General features: G+C 38.3%; 1 protein-coding gene across 9 annotated transcripts in view; it reads right to left on the minus strand.

Annotated features, from left to right (window-relative positions):
- The window catches only part of LOC103005249 (WASH complex subunit 2), a 57,284-nt gene that overhangs the window by 35,902 nt on the left and 2,845 nt on the right, over positions 1-18,537 (minus strand). For 3 of the 9 annotated variants that reach the window (XM_007176298.2, XM_007176294.3, XM_007176290.2), the window contains exons 4-13: positions 14,016-14,078; positions 12,073-12,246; positions 9,278-9,371; positions 7,817-7,878; positions 6,552-6,599; positions 4,414-4,524; positions 3,758-3,845; positions 3,033-3,104; positions 2,181-2,299; positions 1,648-1,708 (exon numbers count right to left, since the gene is read on the minus strand). In XM_007176298.2, the coding sequence (XP_007176360.2) occupies positions 1,648-1,708; positions 2,181-2,299; positions 3,033-3,104; positions 3,758-3,845; positions 4,414-4,524; positions 6,552-6,599; positions 7,817-7,878; positions 9,278-9,371; positions 12,073-12,246; positions 14,016-14,078 (892 nt within the window). The remainder of the gene's footprint in view (positions 1-1,647; positions 1,709-2,180; positions 2,300-3,032; positions 3,105-3,757; positions 3,846-4,413; positions 4,525-6,551; positions 6,600-7,816; positions 7,879-9,277; positions 9,372-12,072; positions 12,247-14,015; positions 14,079-18,537) is intronic. The other 6 variants (XM_028164982.2, XM_028164981.2, XM_007176295.3 and 3 more) reach the window with 4 other exon arrangements.

Genomic DNA, 18,537 nt, shown 5'->3' on the forward strand with positions numbered 1-18,537 from the left:
CCTTGTTAAATGCACCTTCCTAAAATATGTGCAATGCAATACACAGCTAATAGGAGAATTTTAAAACTAATTTTTCCTAAAAACAAATATCATATATTAACGCACATATGTGGAATCTAGAAAAATGGTACAGATGAACCCGTTTGCAAGGCAGAAATAGACACACAGACGTAGAGAACAAACATATGAACACCAAGGGGGGAAAGGCAGGAGTGGGATGAATTGGGAGATTGGGACTGATGTATATACACTAATATGCATAAAATAGATAACTAATGAGGACCTACTGTATAGCACAGGGAACTCCACTTCACTGTACAGTAGAAACTAACACAACACTGTAAAACAACTATACCCCAATAAAAAAAAATTTTTTTTAACTGATTTTTCCTAAAAGAGCCATTTTAAAATTCTTTAGTATCGTCCTCTCTACCAATGTCATGATTTTTTTTTTTGGTATTAAATCAATCTAGGCTGTGACTCCCATGGAAGATCACTGACTCTGGGCAGGCTATAACACTGGGGTTGGCTGGGGAGGCCAAGGAAGATGTAGAGCACAAATGGGGGAGGCAGGGACAGAGCAAGCAGGGCTCAACAGTTCCGACTCCATCCAGTCCAGTTTGATGAGAATACCAAGTAAAAAAGAACAGCAATGGGCTTCCCTGGCGGCGCAGTGGTTAAGACGCCGCCTCCCACTGCAGGGGACACGGGTTTGAGCCCTGGTCCGGGAAGATCCCACATGCCGTGGAGCAACTAAGCCCATGTGCCACAACTACTGAGCCTGCGCTCTAGAGCCTGCAAGCCACCACTACTGAAGCCCACGTGCCTACAGCCTGTGCTCCGCAACAAGAGAAGCCATCGCAATGAGAAGCCTGTGCACCACAACGAAGAGTAGCCCCCGCTAGCCGCAACTAGAGAAAGCCCGCGCACAGCAACGAAGACCCAACGCGGCCATAAATAAATAAATAAATAAATAAAATCTATTAAAAAAAAAAAAAAGAAGAGCAAAATATCGGAGATGTCAGTGACGAAATGAAGACAAAAACAGGAAAGCAAGAAACTAGGCAAGCCACAGATGCCAAAAAGTGGAGAGCAGGAACCTCAAGACAATCAGGTCAGCCAGCATCATAATAAGTCTAAAATCTGACAACTTGTGGCCTGGGGAGACCAAGTCGCTTAAAATAACGCATTCCCAATTCCCAAGAACTATCACAGACCTAATGGAATAAAATTTTTAAGTTTTTAAATAGCTTATCGATGCTTTTTAAAAATTCCACAAATTATTCTAATGCACACTGGGCTGATCTCCAACTTATGTGCAGAATTTCCGAAATGTTTCTTTGAACTAAACTTGATTAAATTAAAATATCCTCAACACTGCCAGAGTGCTTTCACTGGTTGACTGTGAATTCTCTAAAGAGACAAAATTGTGATGTGGGTTTACAGATGGTACTTTTTGTTTTTTCCAATACATGAATTAGTACAAATGAACAGCTTTTAACTAGATCAAGGCGAACACAACAGCTTCCTGCCTAACAGAGAAACAAGGTTTGGGAAGAACTTCAGGGGTTCCATCTCCTGATGGGAAGTAACCAGGTCTGGAAATCTGTGCCTGAAGAAGCACAGGCAGCATCAATCCACGCTCACCTTCATTAACAGAGGCTCGAGCTCCCCGATCCTGAGGGGCATCCATGAAGAGGTCACTCTGCTTGTAATAAAGTATACAACACAGTTCAAAATAGCAGAGGAAAATGGAGCTGCAGTAAAGATTTCTAAAGAAAAGTGCCTTGTAAAGTTGAAAGCTACATATTTACTGTTCTGTCAGAAAATCAGTTCCAAAGTGAAGACTATGACAAAATCAGACCCTGAAATAATTTAGGTCTGCCCAGGAATTAAATACAAACGTGGAAAAAGACAAAAGACAAGGTAAGAAACAATCACTTAACCAAGTAAATTTTCCACTATTAACACTCTCACATCCTCTCCCTGTTTAACAAAGGGCATCAGGATACAGTATTTCCTCATTTTGTGATTCTTAGTTCAAAATCTCCTAAAATATGAAAGTAGAAGCAACTTCCAACTAAGAAGCCATCCTTTCTTTACTAAAGGAACTAACTGTATTTCTTCCTTGTGGACACGTGACACAGCTATGGAGAGCTTCGCTATTCCTGCTGACCCACCTCCTCATCCTCATCATCAAAAAGTCCCTTCCCTCCGCTGAACAGGCCACCTCTAGAACCAAATGGTGAGAAGTCTTCATCTGTCAGCTTGGGGGGTGCGAATAAGTTATCTTCTTCATCTAGCAAACAGAAAGAAATGTTTTGCAAGGAGAATTAAAGATGGGTTTAGAACCCCAGTTCTGGGGATTAACCTTTATAACACCTCCAAAACTGGCATAGAGTTTATCTAACCATATGTAACAAGGACTACTTGAATGCTGGCAGTCTCAGGACCTTCAGACAAAAACTCATTAAACAGTTCACTGAATCCCCTAAAATGCTCTTTGGTTTCCCACTCTCAAGTCTGTAAATGTCTGGGGCAAGGTAAACTCTGCAGGCAATTACTTTCATCTAAATTTCTTCTGAAGCAAGTCTATGCTTCGATTGCCATTCAAGACCTATTCCACCAGAATTTGAAGGACAGAAAGGTAGACTAAAGAGAGAGCTGCAGATTGACACAGTCCCAGGTGGAAACATAATGGACATTACCACTGAATGGTAAAGCGTCTGATATAATATTTCTTATTGAAAACAAATGCTAGCGCTCCCTAGTTTCTAAACGTCTACAGAAGTCTAGAAAGACAGCTAATGATCCCTATAAAATCTAGTAATTCAAATCTTTAAAGCATTTTAACTCCACGCTCACTTCTCCCCACACCCCAAAAGCATGCTCTCAAATGCTTTCAAAAAGTGTACAGAGACAGACCTCATTTGTCAGCACTTAAAGAGGCACTTCTACAGATCACATAAGCAATATTCCCATTCCCGGGTCAAGAGCCTCCTAAAACAAGAGAATTGAGGGGAAAGGCTTACCATCTGAGGGAGTTTTCCTTTCCTTCTTCTCTTTCAATGTCTTCCGAGGTTTTGTTTCCCCTGGGGATAAGGCTTGAAGAATATTTCACAGTTTGAACAATACTCAGTCCACCCTTAGTATTTACCTACTGATTCTTCACACACATCTGCCATCCTCACAACTCCTAAGCTAAGAGCAAGACATTCAACTTTGTATCTCCGCTCCACCTGAGCACCCCTCTCGGTGCCTTACCCAGAGCAGACACTCAAAAGTGCCTCTTTTTAAGGCAGAAAGCTTCAGCTACCATACCAGGGTCACGTGCATAACAGGACTGCACTTGCTGAAAGACTTCTGACATCTTTCCACTCTGTTAAATCACTAGAATATAGTGTATGGTACATTTTTATCTAGTCAAAATAAAATATAGGAGTAAATAGTAAGCCAAGGATTCTTCATCTGGGGCCCATGGTTCTCTGTGGTACCCATTAATCCCATGAAACTGCATATATAGGTGCACATATGTGCATTTTTTGGGAGATGGGCTGGGGGTGGGGGTCCACAGTGTTCAGTTATCAAAGAGTCTATAAGCCAAAAAAGATAAGAACTACAATTTAAGCCTCTTGCGCCTTAGTAATTAAACAAGGAAATCTACACTCAGTGAAGCCCAGCAGAGGGTCCTACACTTCCCCACTGCTCCTTTAGCTCATATCGGTGGCAGCTTGGGGGGTGCCCCTTTAGCTCATACCTGTTTGCTCCTCTTCCATCCGGCTTGCAGCATCCCCTTTGATCCGAGCTGCCAGCTCATCAGCAAATGATGTAGGTCTACTTTTTTTCTACAGGCAGAGAAGACCAAAAGAATCACCTTTTTGTAACATTTTTTGTAACAAACTAGTACAGTTTACTTTTGGACACCTAACAAAACTATGTAAACAATGGCAAAGAAATTGAACTGATAGGAAAATAAGGTTTAACTAAATAAATGTAAACACGCGCACCCTATACAGATCACCTGAGAAAGAAGACTCAGTGCTCCTTCAAAGAGAGATGTCTTTATTTCCTTATTTTTTTATACTTCACTTTAATACATGGTAGTTTTCTTATCTAGATCTAGATAAGAAAACTACCATGAAGTGCTTGGGTGGGGGGGAGTATTAGTATCTTAAAACTCTGAAACTGAATATATTTTGAATGATCTAACTTGTAAAATCTTAACATTTGGAGAAGGAAGTGGAACTTGTAAGGCAACTTGGGATGCTCAACCATTATTTCCAAAAGTGTAAATGAAATTACAAATATGATGCAAAATGAGACGGTTACAAATATAAATGACAATAAAAGGAATGAGTACTAGGTACCATTTCTAAAACCTTGCCAAGCGATAGCAACTATAGTCTTTCTTACAGGTCTGGAATTCTCTTCAATGTCCTCAATATCTTCCTCCTCCTTCTCAGAGTCAGCGAAAATGTCACAACCATCATCATCCTCTTCTTCATCACTCATTTGTGCAGTGTGCTAAGAGTATAAACCACCAGATTAAAACTATTAGATACAGTCATCAAGCTGAAAAAGAGATACTGCCACTTAGCCTTTAGACTTCTCCTTCAAATTGGGAACAACAAATAATGCACCAAAAGTTATGAAGCAGTAAATGTGCTAGAACAAGTAACACACAAGGTTTATTTTCAGTGCAATAGCAAAAGACTGAAATAATAAAAATGTCTACCACTAGAGAAATGAATAAGCTAAATAAGTATAGTCTTATCTTAATAAAAATACTAATAGTTAAAAGGAATAAGCTGTAACAATTGGAGAGACATCCAAGGCCAATCAAGTGCCAAAACAGTGAATGATAAACCCAGGATGATATCCTGACCACTCCCTGACACATATACTACACCATTTCTATGAACACAGACATATCTGTGAAAGCAAAGAACAACACTTGGAATATGCACTCCCAGATGATAACACCAGTTACTTCTGGAGACTGTGAGGTGATGAGAATTGGATGACTCAAACTTAGTCTTATGTGTTAAGTTCTAACTTTTTAGAAAGGCAGCCACTGGTATGTAAAAATTGTATAATTAAAAAAAAATTTTTTTAACATGGAAATCAATAAACTGTGCCAGGCACTACGCTAAAAGCACTTTTTAAACTAATTTAATCCTTAGAACTCTGAGGTTAGCAGTGGCACACACAGCAAATCTATCTTTAACAATACAAACAAATGGTTCCACCAATGCTTTTAATCACCATACTGTATTATTTGAAAAACTGTCCAGGGACTTCGCTGGTGGTCCAGTGGCTAACACTCCGTGCTCCCAATGCAGGGGACCCAGGCTCAATCCCTAATCAGGGAACTAGATCCCACATGCATGCTGCAACTAAGAAGCCCGCATGCCACAACTAAACATGCTGCAACGAAGATCCTGTGTGCTGCAACTAAGACCCGGTGCAACCAAAATTAATTAATTAATTAATTTTTAAAAAACTGTCTGAATTTACAGATCTTAACAGTAAATTCCATAGAAATAAATACACTGTACAGAAGGATTATTAAAATTATAAAGATGAGCCACATTCGTGAATACAACTGAAAAAAATACAAGTAACAACCAAAAAGTGCTAAATCTTTCATTTGATAATTGGAAATTTTTGTGAAAAAATATTTCCAAATTAGGAAAGTGAAAGGCAAATTGGGACCATCTCAATATACCACTGTACATATACTATGGTAGCAAAAATCGTAATCCCAGGGCTGATGAGATTCTGGGAAAATCATTATGCATGATCTGTTAATCTGAATGTCCATTAGACAGTAGTATCAAGTAACTCTACACCACCTAATTCCTAAGGAAAGAGTTCACAGAAGGAAAGGATTTTTATGTATGAAAACACTGAATGCAGCATTATGTCAAAAATTAAAATTTAAAAATAAACTATTTCCCATACACATTTAAAGACTACAACAGTATTACATATGTATGTTAAAAAAAATATAGAAGTTTACAAAGCAAATTATAAAGACTATTTAAAATGTCAAGGAAACACTTGTGACATGTTAATATAAAATAACAGAAAATAAACTATGCATGTTATGAAAAGAATATGTCCTTAGAAGGATATACAAAAATTAAGACAACAGTGCTAAGACAGTAGGATAATAAGATTTCCATTTTTGGAGTGTTCCTTAGCCTTACTGCTATATTGTCTCAAATTTTAAAACAGGAAGGGTGTGTTCATGTGAAAAATTCAGTTTGGGTAATCAGGCCTTGTTTTATAGGCTCCGTTTCTCAATTTCGTTTCTTAATTCTTTGTTGTCTAAGAAAAATGAAGATAAAATATAAAGCAAATGAGAAAAAACATACAAGAGGGTAGTTAGCCTAAAAACATGAAACATTTGAAGGAAACATGAATAGTTGTAAACATGAATAAATCCTTACTTTCCCGTAAGTCATTCAAAAGTAATTTTAGTATAGATTTAGTATAAATGCTATGCTTCAATTAAAATTTAAGTCACTTCAACATATGCATCTTACCCGGTTTTGATCATTGTCACTATGATTGGCAAAATCTTCATCTGACTCCTTTAGGAGGAAAAAAAAGAGGCTTTTTTGTTAACACAGGCTTTACTTGGAAGCACAGAAATGATCTCGGGTCTAAGTCTCTGGGGTAGCCAACACTGGGTCTCTCTGTACCAACTACTGGTCACCTGACGTATCAAGGTGCAGATAAGGTGGAGAGTTGGCAATGTCGCCAAGGACTATTCCAGTTAACATGTCATTTCTGTGATTCATGTAAACCTCTCTATTTGTTCATATTGATCTGCCCTATCATCTCTAACCTTTGGATTTAAAGTAAGAGTTGCACATTTAATTAACTAAATTATCAAAAGTTGGTTTGCATTATTTTACATTTTGGACTACATTTTCTATTTTCCAAGTAGGATAATTACTTCATCAGGCCCAAGAAGGGAACATGAGTATTTAATATGAGCAATGAGGTAAAGAGTTGCTTCAATGGCTAAAAGCAAAGGATTTAGCTAAAGACAATCAATTATACAGCAAGGTTATTTTAGAAAAGTTTATTTCCTACTATTAGGTTTTTTTGTTGGGAGGGCTGGAGGGAGGAGGACAGGAAACGGAGACTGTGGAGACAGAGAAGAGAGGAGCACACATACAAAGCTGTCTCCGTTTATAAATCAACACTCAGGGACTATCCTTCAAAGGGTTTCTGCCCTTTGCAATAACGAGTATTCCATTTAAAGGAACAACCCCAGATACAACAGTGGCCAAGGCCCACAGACCCTGAGACTGTAGAGCAGGGAGTCAGATCGTGCTCTGTGGGTATGAAGATGCCAGAGGCAGCAGCAAAGCTAACATGTAAGTGGATGCTTTCAGCATCCTTCTGGTCTACAAAGTCTTTATAGTAAAAGAAAGTTTTAAAGTGGACTTTTTCCCTGGAATTACTCAAAGATAGAACTTACTCAAAGACTGTATCTCAAGCAGAGATTCCACCAAAATATCTAAGCTGCCGCCCTCAAAATATATTGGCAAGAAGAGAATTTGGTGGGGAGGTGGGAGGGTAATGGTAAAAGAGATTAAAGCAGTTTTCCTTGGTTTTTGTATACAAGACAAAAAGGAACTCCTACCCCAAGGGGAAAAATTCAGAATATGGCTTCTGTCACTATTAAAAGATTTATGTAAACAAACTGCTAATTCACAAATACGTTATTTATTTAGCCCACTAAACACACCCTAAGTTTCCTGCCCACCATGACGTGGACATACCAGAAAGCCCTTACCTCTTCTTCATTCTCTTCTTCACTGTCCGCAATACTACCACGATCGCTGCCTACTGAACCTTCTGGTGAGAAGAAAGATAAAGGTTATCGCCAATATTCATAAGAAAAGATCCTTAGTTCCTTTTCAAGATCACAAACCACCATACATCAGCATCTAAAGATTTTGATAAAACCATCTATACCCATTAAATGGAATTATAAGTATCTTCACTATAGTGAGGAATGGAACATTTACATAGCCTCAAAGTATCACCCCACAAGATACTTATTAGTTACAAAAAATATATATTAGTTACAAAGAAAAAAACTGGTTTGCACTCCTCGAAGATGTTGAGGCTGTAAAAAGCAAAAAAAGGCTGAGAAATGGTATCAGACTGAAAGAAGACTAGAGAGATTTGACAACTAAATGCAGTGAGTGGACTGGATTCTGAACCAGAGAAAAAGAGAGACTGTAAAGAACATTATTGGGACAACTGGCAAAATCTGAATATGACTGAGGATTAGCTAGTACTACATCCAGTTAAAATTTCCTCACTTTGATAATTATACTTTTTGTTGCTGTTGTCGGAGAACAGTCAATTGGTGACTTTATTTCATATAAAAGTTACATCGAAAGAAGAGGTTGAAAAGTCAAGTATATTTGATTTGTATATACTTGCCAAGTCTCACAGGATTCAACCACTTTGATAATTTTTCTATTAATAAACAGGTTAGACATATTAAAGCCTCACATCAAAGCCCAATAGACATGTCCAACCAAGATGATATGTGCAAATGAATATGCAGAATATGCAGCTATAAGAGAAAGTTCTTATTCTTAGAAAACACACACAGAAATACAGTTGTCCCTCAAGGGATTGGTTCCAGGACCCCCTTTCCCCAACACACACACACACACACACACACACACACACAGATACCAAGATGGCGTAGTCTGCATATAACCTACACACACACCTTCCCACATCCTTCTCCTGTATACAGGCTTAAATCATCTCCAGATTACTTATAATACCTCATACAATGTAAATGATACATAAATAGTTGTAAATACAATGTAAATAAATGCTGTGTAAATAGCTGCCTGTGCGTGGCAAATTTAAGTTTTGCTTTTGGGACTTTCTGGAATTTTTTATTCCCAAATATTTTCAATCCAGGTTGGTTGAATACATAGATGCAAAAACCCATGGATACAGACTGCCAACCGTACGGAGAAGTAAGAGGGCATGACGTCTGCATGATGTCTCCCAAATAGGTTCAGAAAAAAATATTATGTATATATAGAGAGAATGATAAAACAAATGTGGTGAAATGTTCACAAATGGTAAACCTGGGTAAACAGTATGTGGGAGCTCTCTCTACTAGTCTTATAACTTTAATGTAAAGTTTGAAATTATTTTTAAATAAAAAGTTAAGATATAAATGTTAAAAGCAACAAAAATATTTGGTGCAAAAGAGTACCTTCACTAGATAGCTCTCCAAGACCTACATCTTCCTGCTCCATGAATAGCTTTGACCCAATTAAATAAGGTAAAGGACGGTCAATGTATAGATCCTGTAAACAATGAAAGGGAATAAGCCATTAAATATTTAGGTTGAAAATAAAATTAGGTATTCCATTTGACATCTTGTTCCATCTGACTACCGCCCAAAAGTTACATAATGAAAGTAGAGAATAAGAAACACAGCAGGATTTTTTTTTTAAATCACTGATTAAAAAAAAGTTAAATCCTAGGTAAAGATGGCAAAGTAAAGCTGAATCACATAGAATCTCCCTTCTCAAGTGCCTTATTAACAGAAATGACAAAGGCTTGCAAAAAGTTTACTAGCAGTAACCAAACAAGGAAAGGGGCACAACTTCATAGTAATACGTCCAAAAGGAGGAGGAACAAGGAAAGAAACCGGAAATTCTGGCAACCTTTGATGATGGTAACCTATCTTCCTCCCCTAAAATTCAACTCTGGTGAGCAAAAATCAACCAATCAATCAATCTCAAGATCCAAGTCCTAAATTTGGAGAAGCACACTGAGGAAATAACCCAAACGGTTTTATGACTTGAGAAGGCAGGTGGGTAGGGGGACGTGTGTACAAACAGGACACAAGTAAGGCACAAAGGAAGGTAATAGAGGAGGACTCCTTCACACTTCATCAGGGCAGAGAGGCAGGAACACAGAACATAAAGCATGGGCTAGATGAAAAGAAACAGAGTGGCAACTGGGCGAATATTTACAGTCAACATAATTAACTAAAGGAATGTTTCCAACGGACTGATGAGAACTACCCAGCAGAAAAAAATAACCCAAAGAAGAGAAGAATAATATGCTCCAGAGGTTCACACTGCAGAATTTAGAGAAGTGAAATTGGTAAAATAAGACCAGATGATAAAACAACAAAACAAAATGAAGGATACTGTCTACAGAATAGTACATGTTGGAGATCCTTCCACTGAATGCCATCACACACATCAAAAATTTAGAGTTAAGAAAGCACTCCAAAAGAAGTAAAGGGCTTTTCTGGTGGCACAGTGGTTGAGAATCCGCCTGCCAATGCAGGGGACACGGGATCGAGCCCTGGTCCGGGAAGATCCCACATGCCGCGAAGCAACTAAGCCCATGTGCCACAACTACTGAGCCTGTGCTCTAGAGCCCGTGAGCCACAACTATTGAGCCTGCATGCCACAACTACTGAAGCCTGCATGCCTAGACCCCATGCTCCACAACAAGAGAAGCCACCACAATGGGAGGCACGCGCACCGCAACGAAGAGTAGCCCCCGCTCGCCACAATTAGAGAAAGCCCGTGCACAGCAACGAAGACCCAACACAGCCAACAATAAATAAATAAAAGTAATTAATTAAAAAAAAAAAGGAAGAAGTAAAACTGTCACTGTTTGCAGATAACATGATACTATACATAGATAATCCTAAAGATGCCACCAGAAAACTACTAGAGCTAATCAATGAATTTGGTAAAGTTGCAGGATACAAAATTAATGCACAGAAATCTCTTGCATTCCTATACACTAACAACGAAAGATCAGAAAGAGAAATTAAGGAAACAATCCCATTCACCATGGCAACATAAAGAATAAAATACGTAGGAATAAACGTACCTAAGGAGGTAAAAGACCTAAAAAAAAAAAAAATTGAAAAGAAAGCACTCCACCCTGGGGCAACCTCCCATCTTCACAGTGAGGCATGGCCCTTTGGCCTTAATATCTCCTCCCTATAGAAAAGAACCTGGGTGCAGGGAAGAACAATTCTGATGCTTCACCAATGACAGAAAGCTTGGGAAGGTTAGTGTAAAAGATACAACAGCAACCAATTTAGTGCAAAGAAATGGAAGTGCTAATTGAGCTAATTGTTCACTGGCTTAGGAGGCTTGTTTCCAAAGTCCTCCTGTAACAGAGAAAGTGGTGTGCGACTTGGAAGTAGCAAGTGTGGCCCAAGCAACACATTTCCCAGGGTCTGCTGCTGATTTCCAAATCCCTATGGTGAAAAAGCAAGCCGGCGAGCATATCACGGTTAAAGGATTAGCCCCAACTTGGCGCTATAAGCTCAAATCGGAAGAGAAATGTGCAGTGAAATGAAGGACTAGAAGAGACTGGTTTTGCAGCATGTTTCAATTCACAAGGCACTTATGTGTCACAAGGACTCTCAAAATCAGTAAGGCAACCTCCTGTGTTTACTACTGAGCCTGAGAGAAAGTAACAGTAAAGCAATAAACATCTGCTAATAGTTTCTTCGTGAACACTCATAGCAGCTTTATTCATATTGGCCAAAACCTGGGAACAACCCACATGTCTTTCAACACTTTGGAGGTTCCCTCTTAGTGCAAGCTGCAGAATATCAGGTTCCCAACAATCCCTACCTCTCATGAGCCTCCTCATCCTTCAAAACCCAATTCAGATCTCATCCTCACCCTAATTTCCCCAGCTAGAAGTCAGAGCACTTATGATGGTGACTCTTGTAAAGCCTCCTCTGTCGCACCATCTGGTACTGCTGTAATAAGCATCCTGAGAGTAGGAACCAGGTCCTGCACCTTTGTACTCCCCCAACTTGGCATGCTGGTACCTAGTAAGTGCTCAATCGACGCTTGTGTACAGCAACTCTTTCTGATCGATGGAGTCAGTATGAGACTGCTAAGTGACATCCTCACTTCCTAGAAGTGAAGTCCATGTCTTACCAATTCTGTGCCCCAGTAAAGTACCCAAAACACAACAGGTATGACAATAAATATTTCAACTGAATGTCTTTACCTTTGGCTCAAGGATCAATTCCACCCGCTCATTAGCATCATCTTCTTCAGAGTCTGAGTTTCCTGCTTTTATATCTAGTTGCTCAAATGCACTGTCCAACACTTGTAAACCGTAGTTCACAGCCTCCTGAACTTTAGGAATCAGATCTACTTCTTTCTGTTCCCGGGTCTTTTCCTAGGAAAAAATACTGTTTAGTAAGATCTCCAGTATATCGATACCACCCTAATAAAACACTGGGAATGTTTGCTAAAGCCTAGACTCATGCTCCAAAAAAAACCCCAAATTTTAATTAAAAATGTTAAATTCTTAACAATTTAAAATGTTAAACAATTAGAAACGTTAAAAGTCAGATTCTGCTGAATGCCTCAACACAGACTTTGGAGTGGTAAATCCCAAGTTTGTCTATGCGTTGAACACACATCGAACTACGTAAGGTCCTGGAGCTCCGGGTTCATCATCTACAAAAACAAAAGCACAACTATGGTGTGATGGTTCAGCTTTTATAGGCTATGTAAAAGAATCTTAATAATGAATGGCAAATCACAAGACATCCAGGGGCACTTCACCTCCTTGCTACTGGAGGAACGAAGGGCCTAGACTTTTAGCTTTGCCATGGCTGTATCCCACTAACCTTGCTTAATGATCCTTTGGACAATTTTAGGAGTTAATAAGACTTAGAAGAAAATACCCCAGCCAGAGATGTCATTTTTCAATTACAGTTAAAAAAAAATAACTGGACAATTACGATTATTCTATGAACTTGTTTCAAACCAAGAGAGGGTCAGTTTCATCTCTAATCTATTCTGTACATCACCCTAGAACAATGTCCCCGACCCCGACAAAACTCTGTACACATCACCAACCTGCTGAAAATATTCCATACGTCTCCACTTCCTATAACAGCAGCTCTCATACACTCAACTGTGTCACCAGTTGTAAGAAATATTGCAAAATATATTTAGTGTCATTTCCCCTCCTCACAAATATTCTAGAAGTTGATACATAACTACAGAAAGAACCAAACCATACAGTGTTGTTTTGACAGCCAAAGGGGAAAATCTGAAGAGTATTTTATACTACCTCAAGTGTGGAAGTCTTTCTAATTTAGCTTTTTTGTTTTGGCTGCATCTTTTCTGCACTCTGGTATGCTTGATTCTGAGTTAAATAGCTAACATTGTACTAAGTGTGCAAAAACATGCCTGTGAAATAAATATATAATGGATGTTTTAAAAATAATTCACTAAATAGCTATCACCTTAAAATTGAACCCTGACTTGGTGTAACCAGATACTATAGCACTTAAATGGTTAGCAAATCCCTGAATACTATAAAAAATAAAGATTTAAAAAAAATTTTTTTTAAGGCTAGAAACAGGCAGAACTGTAGCTGGTTTCTAATATCCTTTCTTAGTCTAACGTCTTCATATGTTACAATCAATATGGCTTTCATCTTACTTTCATTTTTAAACTGGTAGGAATAAGAATCAAAGCAGTCATGAAAGGATAGGGAAGCACAATCTTCAAAAAACTCACAAACTACAGCCCAGCACAGCCTACTTTTTTTATAGCCCTCAAGGTAAGAAAGGTTTTTACATTTTTAACGGAGGAGGGGGGAGGGGAGGAGGAAGAGAAGAAAAAGAAGCGAAGAGACATAGGTCAACGCGGCCAGCAAACAAAATATTTATTATCTGGTCCTTTACAGAAAATCTCTGCATACTTCTGCTCTATTCTTAAGCCAGAATTCAGGAACTTAATCTATACTTTTCTTAATACACTAAATTTCACAAACTAAAGAGTTCAATTGTTGGGCTGTCAGGAGCAGCTTTTCCCATTTCCCCCAGTGTCCATCTCCCTGCCCACAATCCCTCCACCAGCCACATCACAAATCTCCACCACTTTTCTTCTCGAAAGGAGCCCAACAGAAGAGTGATTTAACGCAAGTACCTGTTCTGGTTTTTCTGCCTCAGGCTTGAGCACCGGCTCCTCCACTTCTTCATCATATACACGCTAAATACGGAAGCAAATTCAGTTTGAAATGGTCAAAGCAGCATTTGGAATCAATCACAATGCAAGAATTCAATACACAATTTAAAAAAGACAAAGATGGGGAAGAAATGATTATTCAACAAATGGCTGAGGCCGCTGGTCAAGGGCAAAAAGCAAAGAACAGTAGTCAACTCTCCCAAAATTAAGTTTAAAAAAAAAGACACAAATGACTAGGAAACATGAGGAAAAAAACTTCGAACTCATTGTTGACCACAGTCACAAAAACAATAAGGGTGTTCACACTTTCTTGTTTAATCTAATACTTAATGCTGACAGAGCAATGATACAGGTACTCAAATGTGAGGCTATGAGAACACCAAGTGGTAGAACCTACCTACTAGGTAACAAGAGCTTTAACATTTTGCACAGTGGAAACGGTAAAGGTAAGTTATTTTAATCCTGTTGCTTAAAATGGTTGCTAAATTTTTATTATCCCATTTATAAGAAAATAGATAGGCCAAGCCTACCAGTGATTTGCCAGAAGGCCAGGCATGGGACTGACCCATACAGCTGGAGCAGGCAGCCTCTCTTTTCCAAAATAGATCTATCACTCTGGCAACTCATTGTAATTTCCTTTTTTAACTATACATTGTTGTTTAAACTTCCAAAGTAAAACATTCTCATTATAAATAGTGCAATGATGAAAATGTTCTGGAATTAGATATTGGTGATGGTTATAAAACTTTGTGAATACACTAAAACCTATTGACTTGTACACTTTTTAAAAGGGTGAACTTTATGGTATGTGAATTATAAGTCAATTAAAAATTAAAAAGTCAATATAAAGATATAAGTGAAAGAGATGTGTTTAAAAATTGTTCCATCCTTACCTCCAACCAAACCCTCAGAATAACCCATTTAAACTTGGTGTATGCTCCTCTGTGTTTCCCACATAGAAACATACACAAATATATACAGACATATGCACATATTCAGAGTTCTCCCACTCTTCCTGCTTTTAAATAAAAATGCACTTATACTTTACACATTTCTCTGCCCCACTTTTTCACTTGATATTCACATAAACCACTTTCTAGGTCAATGCAAATAGATTTGATTCAATCTTTTTTATATCTGCACAATATTCTATGGCATGAACTTGACTATAATTAATTCAATAATTCTCTATTAGGGAACATTAAGGAGATTTCCAGTTTTTGCTGTTGTAAATAAACTGCTGTAAACATATGCACACAAATTCTTAGGCCCTGGATCTTTTATTTCTATAGGCTTCCCAAAAATAGGATTGCCAAGTCACAGGACAAAACTGTTTTTTAGACTTAATAGCTACCTCCAGATTTCTGGCCACAAATGTGGAGCGACTCACACTGTCCCCACAACACATTCAAGTGCCTACTTCCCATACTTCTGCCAGCAGTGGGACCATGCTACCCACCTTTTAAAAATATCTGCCAATCTGACTGGACAATGTTATTTTTAAACGTTCGTATCTTCTAACCCAAGAATTCTACTTCTTGAAATTTAGTTCCAAGAAAAATAAATACAAACAATAAGATGCTCATGGCATCAGATTTATAGTGCAAAGTCACAAACACCAAATCTGTAATTCTATGCAATTCCAATCAAAGTGCTAATAGAATTTTCTGGGGAATTTAGCAAGATAATCCTCAAATTCACAGAGGAAAGAAAAAAGCCAAGGATAACCATGACAATTCTGAATAAAAAGAAGTCACAGGGATTTGCCCTATTAGGACTTAATAGAAAATCTCTGGTATTTAAGATTGTGATACTGACTATGGCAGATAAACATAATAAAAGACAGAGGCAAGAGACAGACCCACAATTACATGTAAACCTGATTTTATATTCACAAAAACACACATTCATACATATAAGTCACTGAGGGAAAGAACTACACAATAGGGCTTCCCTGATGGCGCAGTGGTAAAGAATCCACCTGCCAGTGCAGGGGACACGGGTTTGAGCCCTGGTCCGGGAAGATCCCACATGCCACGGAACAACTAAGCCTGGGTGCAACAACTACTGAGTCTGCGCTCTAGAGCCCACCAGCCACAACTAGTGAAGCCCGCGTGCCTAGAGCCCGTGCTCCGCAACAAGAGAAGCCACCGCAATGAAAAGCCCGCGCACCACAAGGAAGAGCAGCCCCTGCTTGCCACAACTAGAGAAAACCCACGTGCAGCAACGAAGACCCAACGCAGCCAAAAGATAAATTAATTAATTAATTATTTTAAAAAAAGAACTACACAGTAAAAGTTACTCATATGGAAATGAACCAAATGAGATCCCTACCTCATATTACATATACCTGCACCGACATACATCCACACAGATATACTCTCCAGGTAAGAAGAGTAAAAAGGCAGAGATACAACAGAGCCCACACCCAAAATATTTAGAGATAAGGAAAAAAATGGGAGTTGGTCCTTTTAAGCAAATATGGCAAAATATTAAAATCTGTTAATGCAAGGTAGTGTATATTATTAGCATTTGTGGTTATTATCTGTTCTTTTCTAGACACATGAAATATTTTATTTAAAAAAATTGATATCGGGAGATTGTTAAATGATAGGCACATAAGGAAATAAAAACAATAAAAATTAAGTTCACAAAATCTTACAGATGTGTTAAAATGTTTATAAAATAATACACTAACATTAAGAAAAATGCAGGCTGCCAATATATAGAAAAGGTTAAAGTTATACACATACATATATACTCTTAGAAAGAAATATGCCAAAATGTTCAGTGGCTGGTTAATTTGGGGTGGTGGAATTATAGCTGATTTCTGTAGTTTTAATTTTTTCACTTTAATACTTTTTATATATGCCAATCTCTCCTACAGTGAGTGTTCATTACTTTTATAACAAGAAAGGAAAACACTTCAAGCCCAATGTCTGCATGGAAAATGGACTTGGAATATACATGTCAAAATGTTAAGAGGCTCTCCTTTAGCATCTGGAATTTCAGATGCTTCTTCTTTTTCCATACTTAAAAAAAAATTGTTCTATAAAGGCCAGAAATTTGGGGAGTAATTTTCAAAGGCAGGAAGAAATAAAGTAAATAAATCTTAAAATGGAGACTTTAAGACAAGGCAGCTACCAAGGTCACGTCAGATTTTAAATAGCGAGACCATTTAACCTAAAAGGTTGAGCTTCATGCTGAGGTCTCAACAGCACTAACACCTTGCTTTTTCTATTGCCTGTCATTAAAAACTACCTCACAAGAGATCAGCAGCCTGTGGAAAGCCAAACATGACATCTAAGAAACCAACCAGCAAATACATAAAACCCATGGGATCTTTCGAGGGTGGCCAGGACCATGCATCTCAAGTACTCAGTACACAGCAGGAAATCAATGCTAACTTCCTTCACCCTTACCAGTTTCACCCAACTCACAGCTTCATGGGTTTTTTGATCATTTTAAAATCAGGTAGCCATTCCCAGAACTGTTAAATATCTTTGATATTTCTCCTCAAAGTATCTTTTCCTCATTTGGGGAGATGAGGTAAGAGGTGAAGGTGGGGAATTAGGGAAAACGCTGATGAGGGGCTGAGATTTCTTAACATGTCATAAACAGCCCTGGTCCTTTTCACTTTTGTGATCTCTCATTAATTCATTCAAATATTCACTGAGTCCTTATATATCAGGCTCATGCTGAGCCCAAGGAATACAACATTTAGCAAAAATATGGGGTTTGATTTAGTAGGGGAGTTCAACACATCGAATCATATCAATAAATGTAAAATTACAATCATGGGAAGTGCTACTAAAGAAATCATTAACTAGGTCACTTAATGTTTCAGGACAAAATTCCTAAATTAACAGATTAATGAAGCTTCAAGAATTGTACTCCCTCCGGATAACACACTGATGCACTGGTCACTGTTAATCAGCATTTCTCCTCCTTCAGAGTCCCCTCTTGAGCCTTTACTAAAGGCACTAATTTCTCTTGCCCTGGAAAGTCCTGATTGCTCTTCAGTTTCACTAACTGTAATGCAGTTTGCAATCTACTAGCTGCCTCTAGGTCAATTACTAAAACCCAGAAACCTATGACTGTGGGTATCTTTCCAATAAACTACCATGAAACCAAATGGCACCGTCATTTAAGCCAGAATTGTAATACATGAGCACTGGCCAGGGTTTGAAGAAAACACATGCAAAGTCAAATCACTGCCAAATGTATTATCAGCAGGTAGTTTATTTCAGAGTTTTATTAAGCATTAGCCATACTCAACATCATCATGCTCTACCACAAATGGAAAAACACGTAACACGTGGCATTATAGGGAGGTCTGGGAAGCAGTTTGATTTGGCAGTGGCAACAGGCACATCTAAAGGGGAATTTGGCTGCAGAATGGAAAGGGAAGAGGCATAAGGACTAAGGGGATGGAGAGATGGATGGAAAGTAGGGAATCCAAGAAGTGAACAGAAATAAAGAA

Source organism: Balaenoptera acutorostrata, chromosome 16, assembly GCF_949987535.1.
Source record: "Balaenoptera acutorostrata chromosome 16, mBalAcu1.1, whole genome shotgun sequence".
Classification (NCBI taxonomy): Eukaryota; Metazoa; Chordata; class Mammalia; order Artiodactyla; family Balaenopteridae; genus Balaenoptera; species Balaenoptera acutorostrata.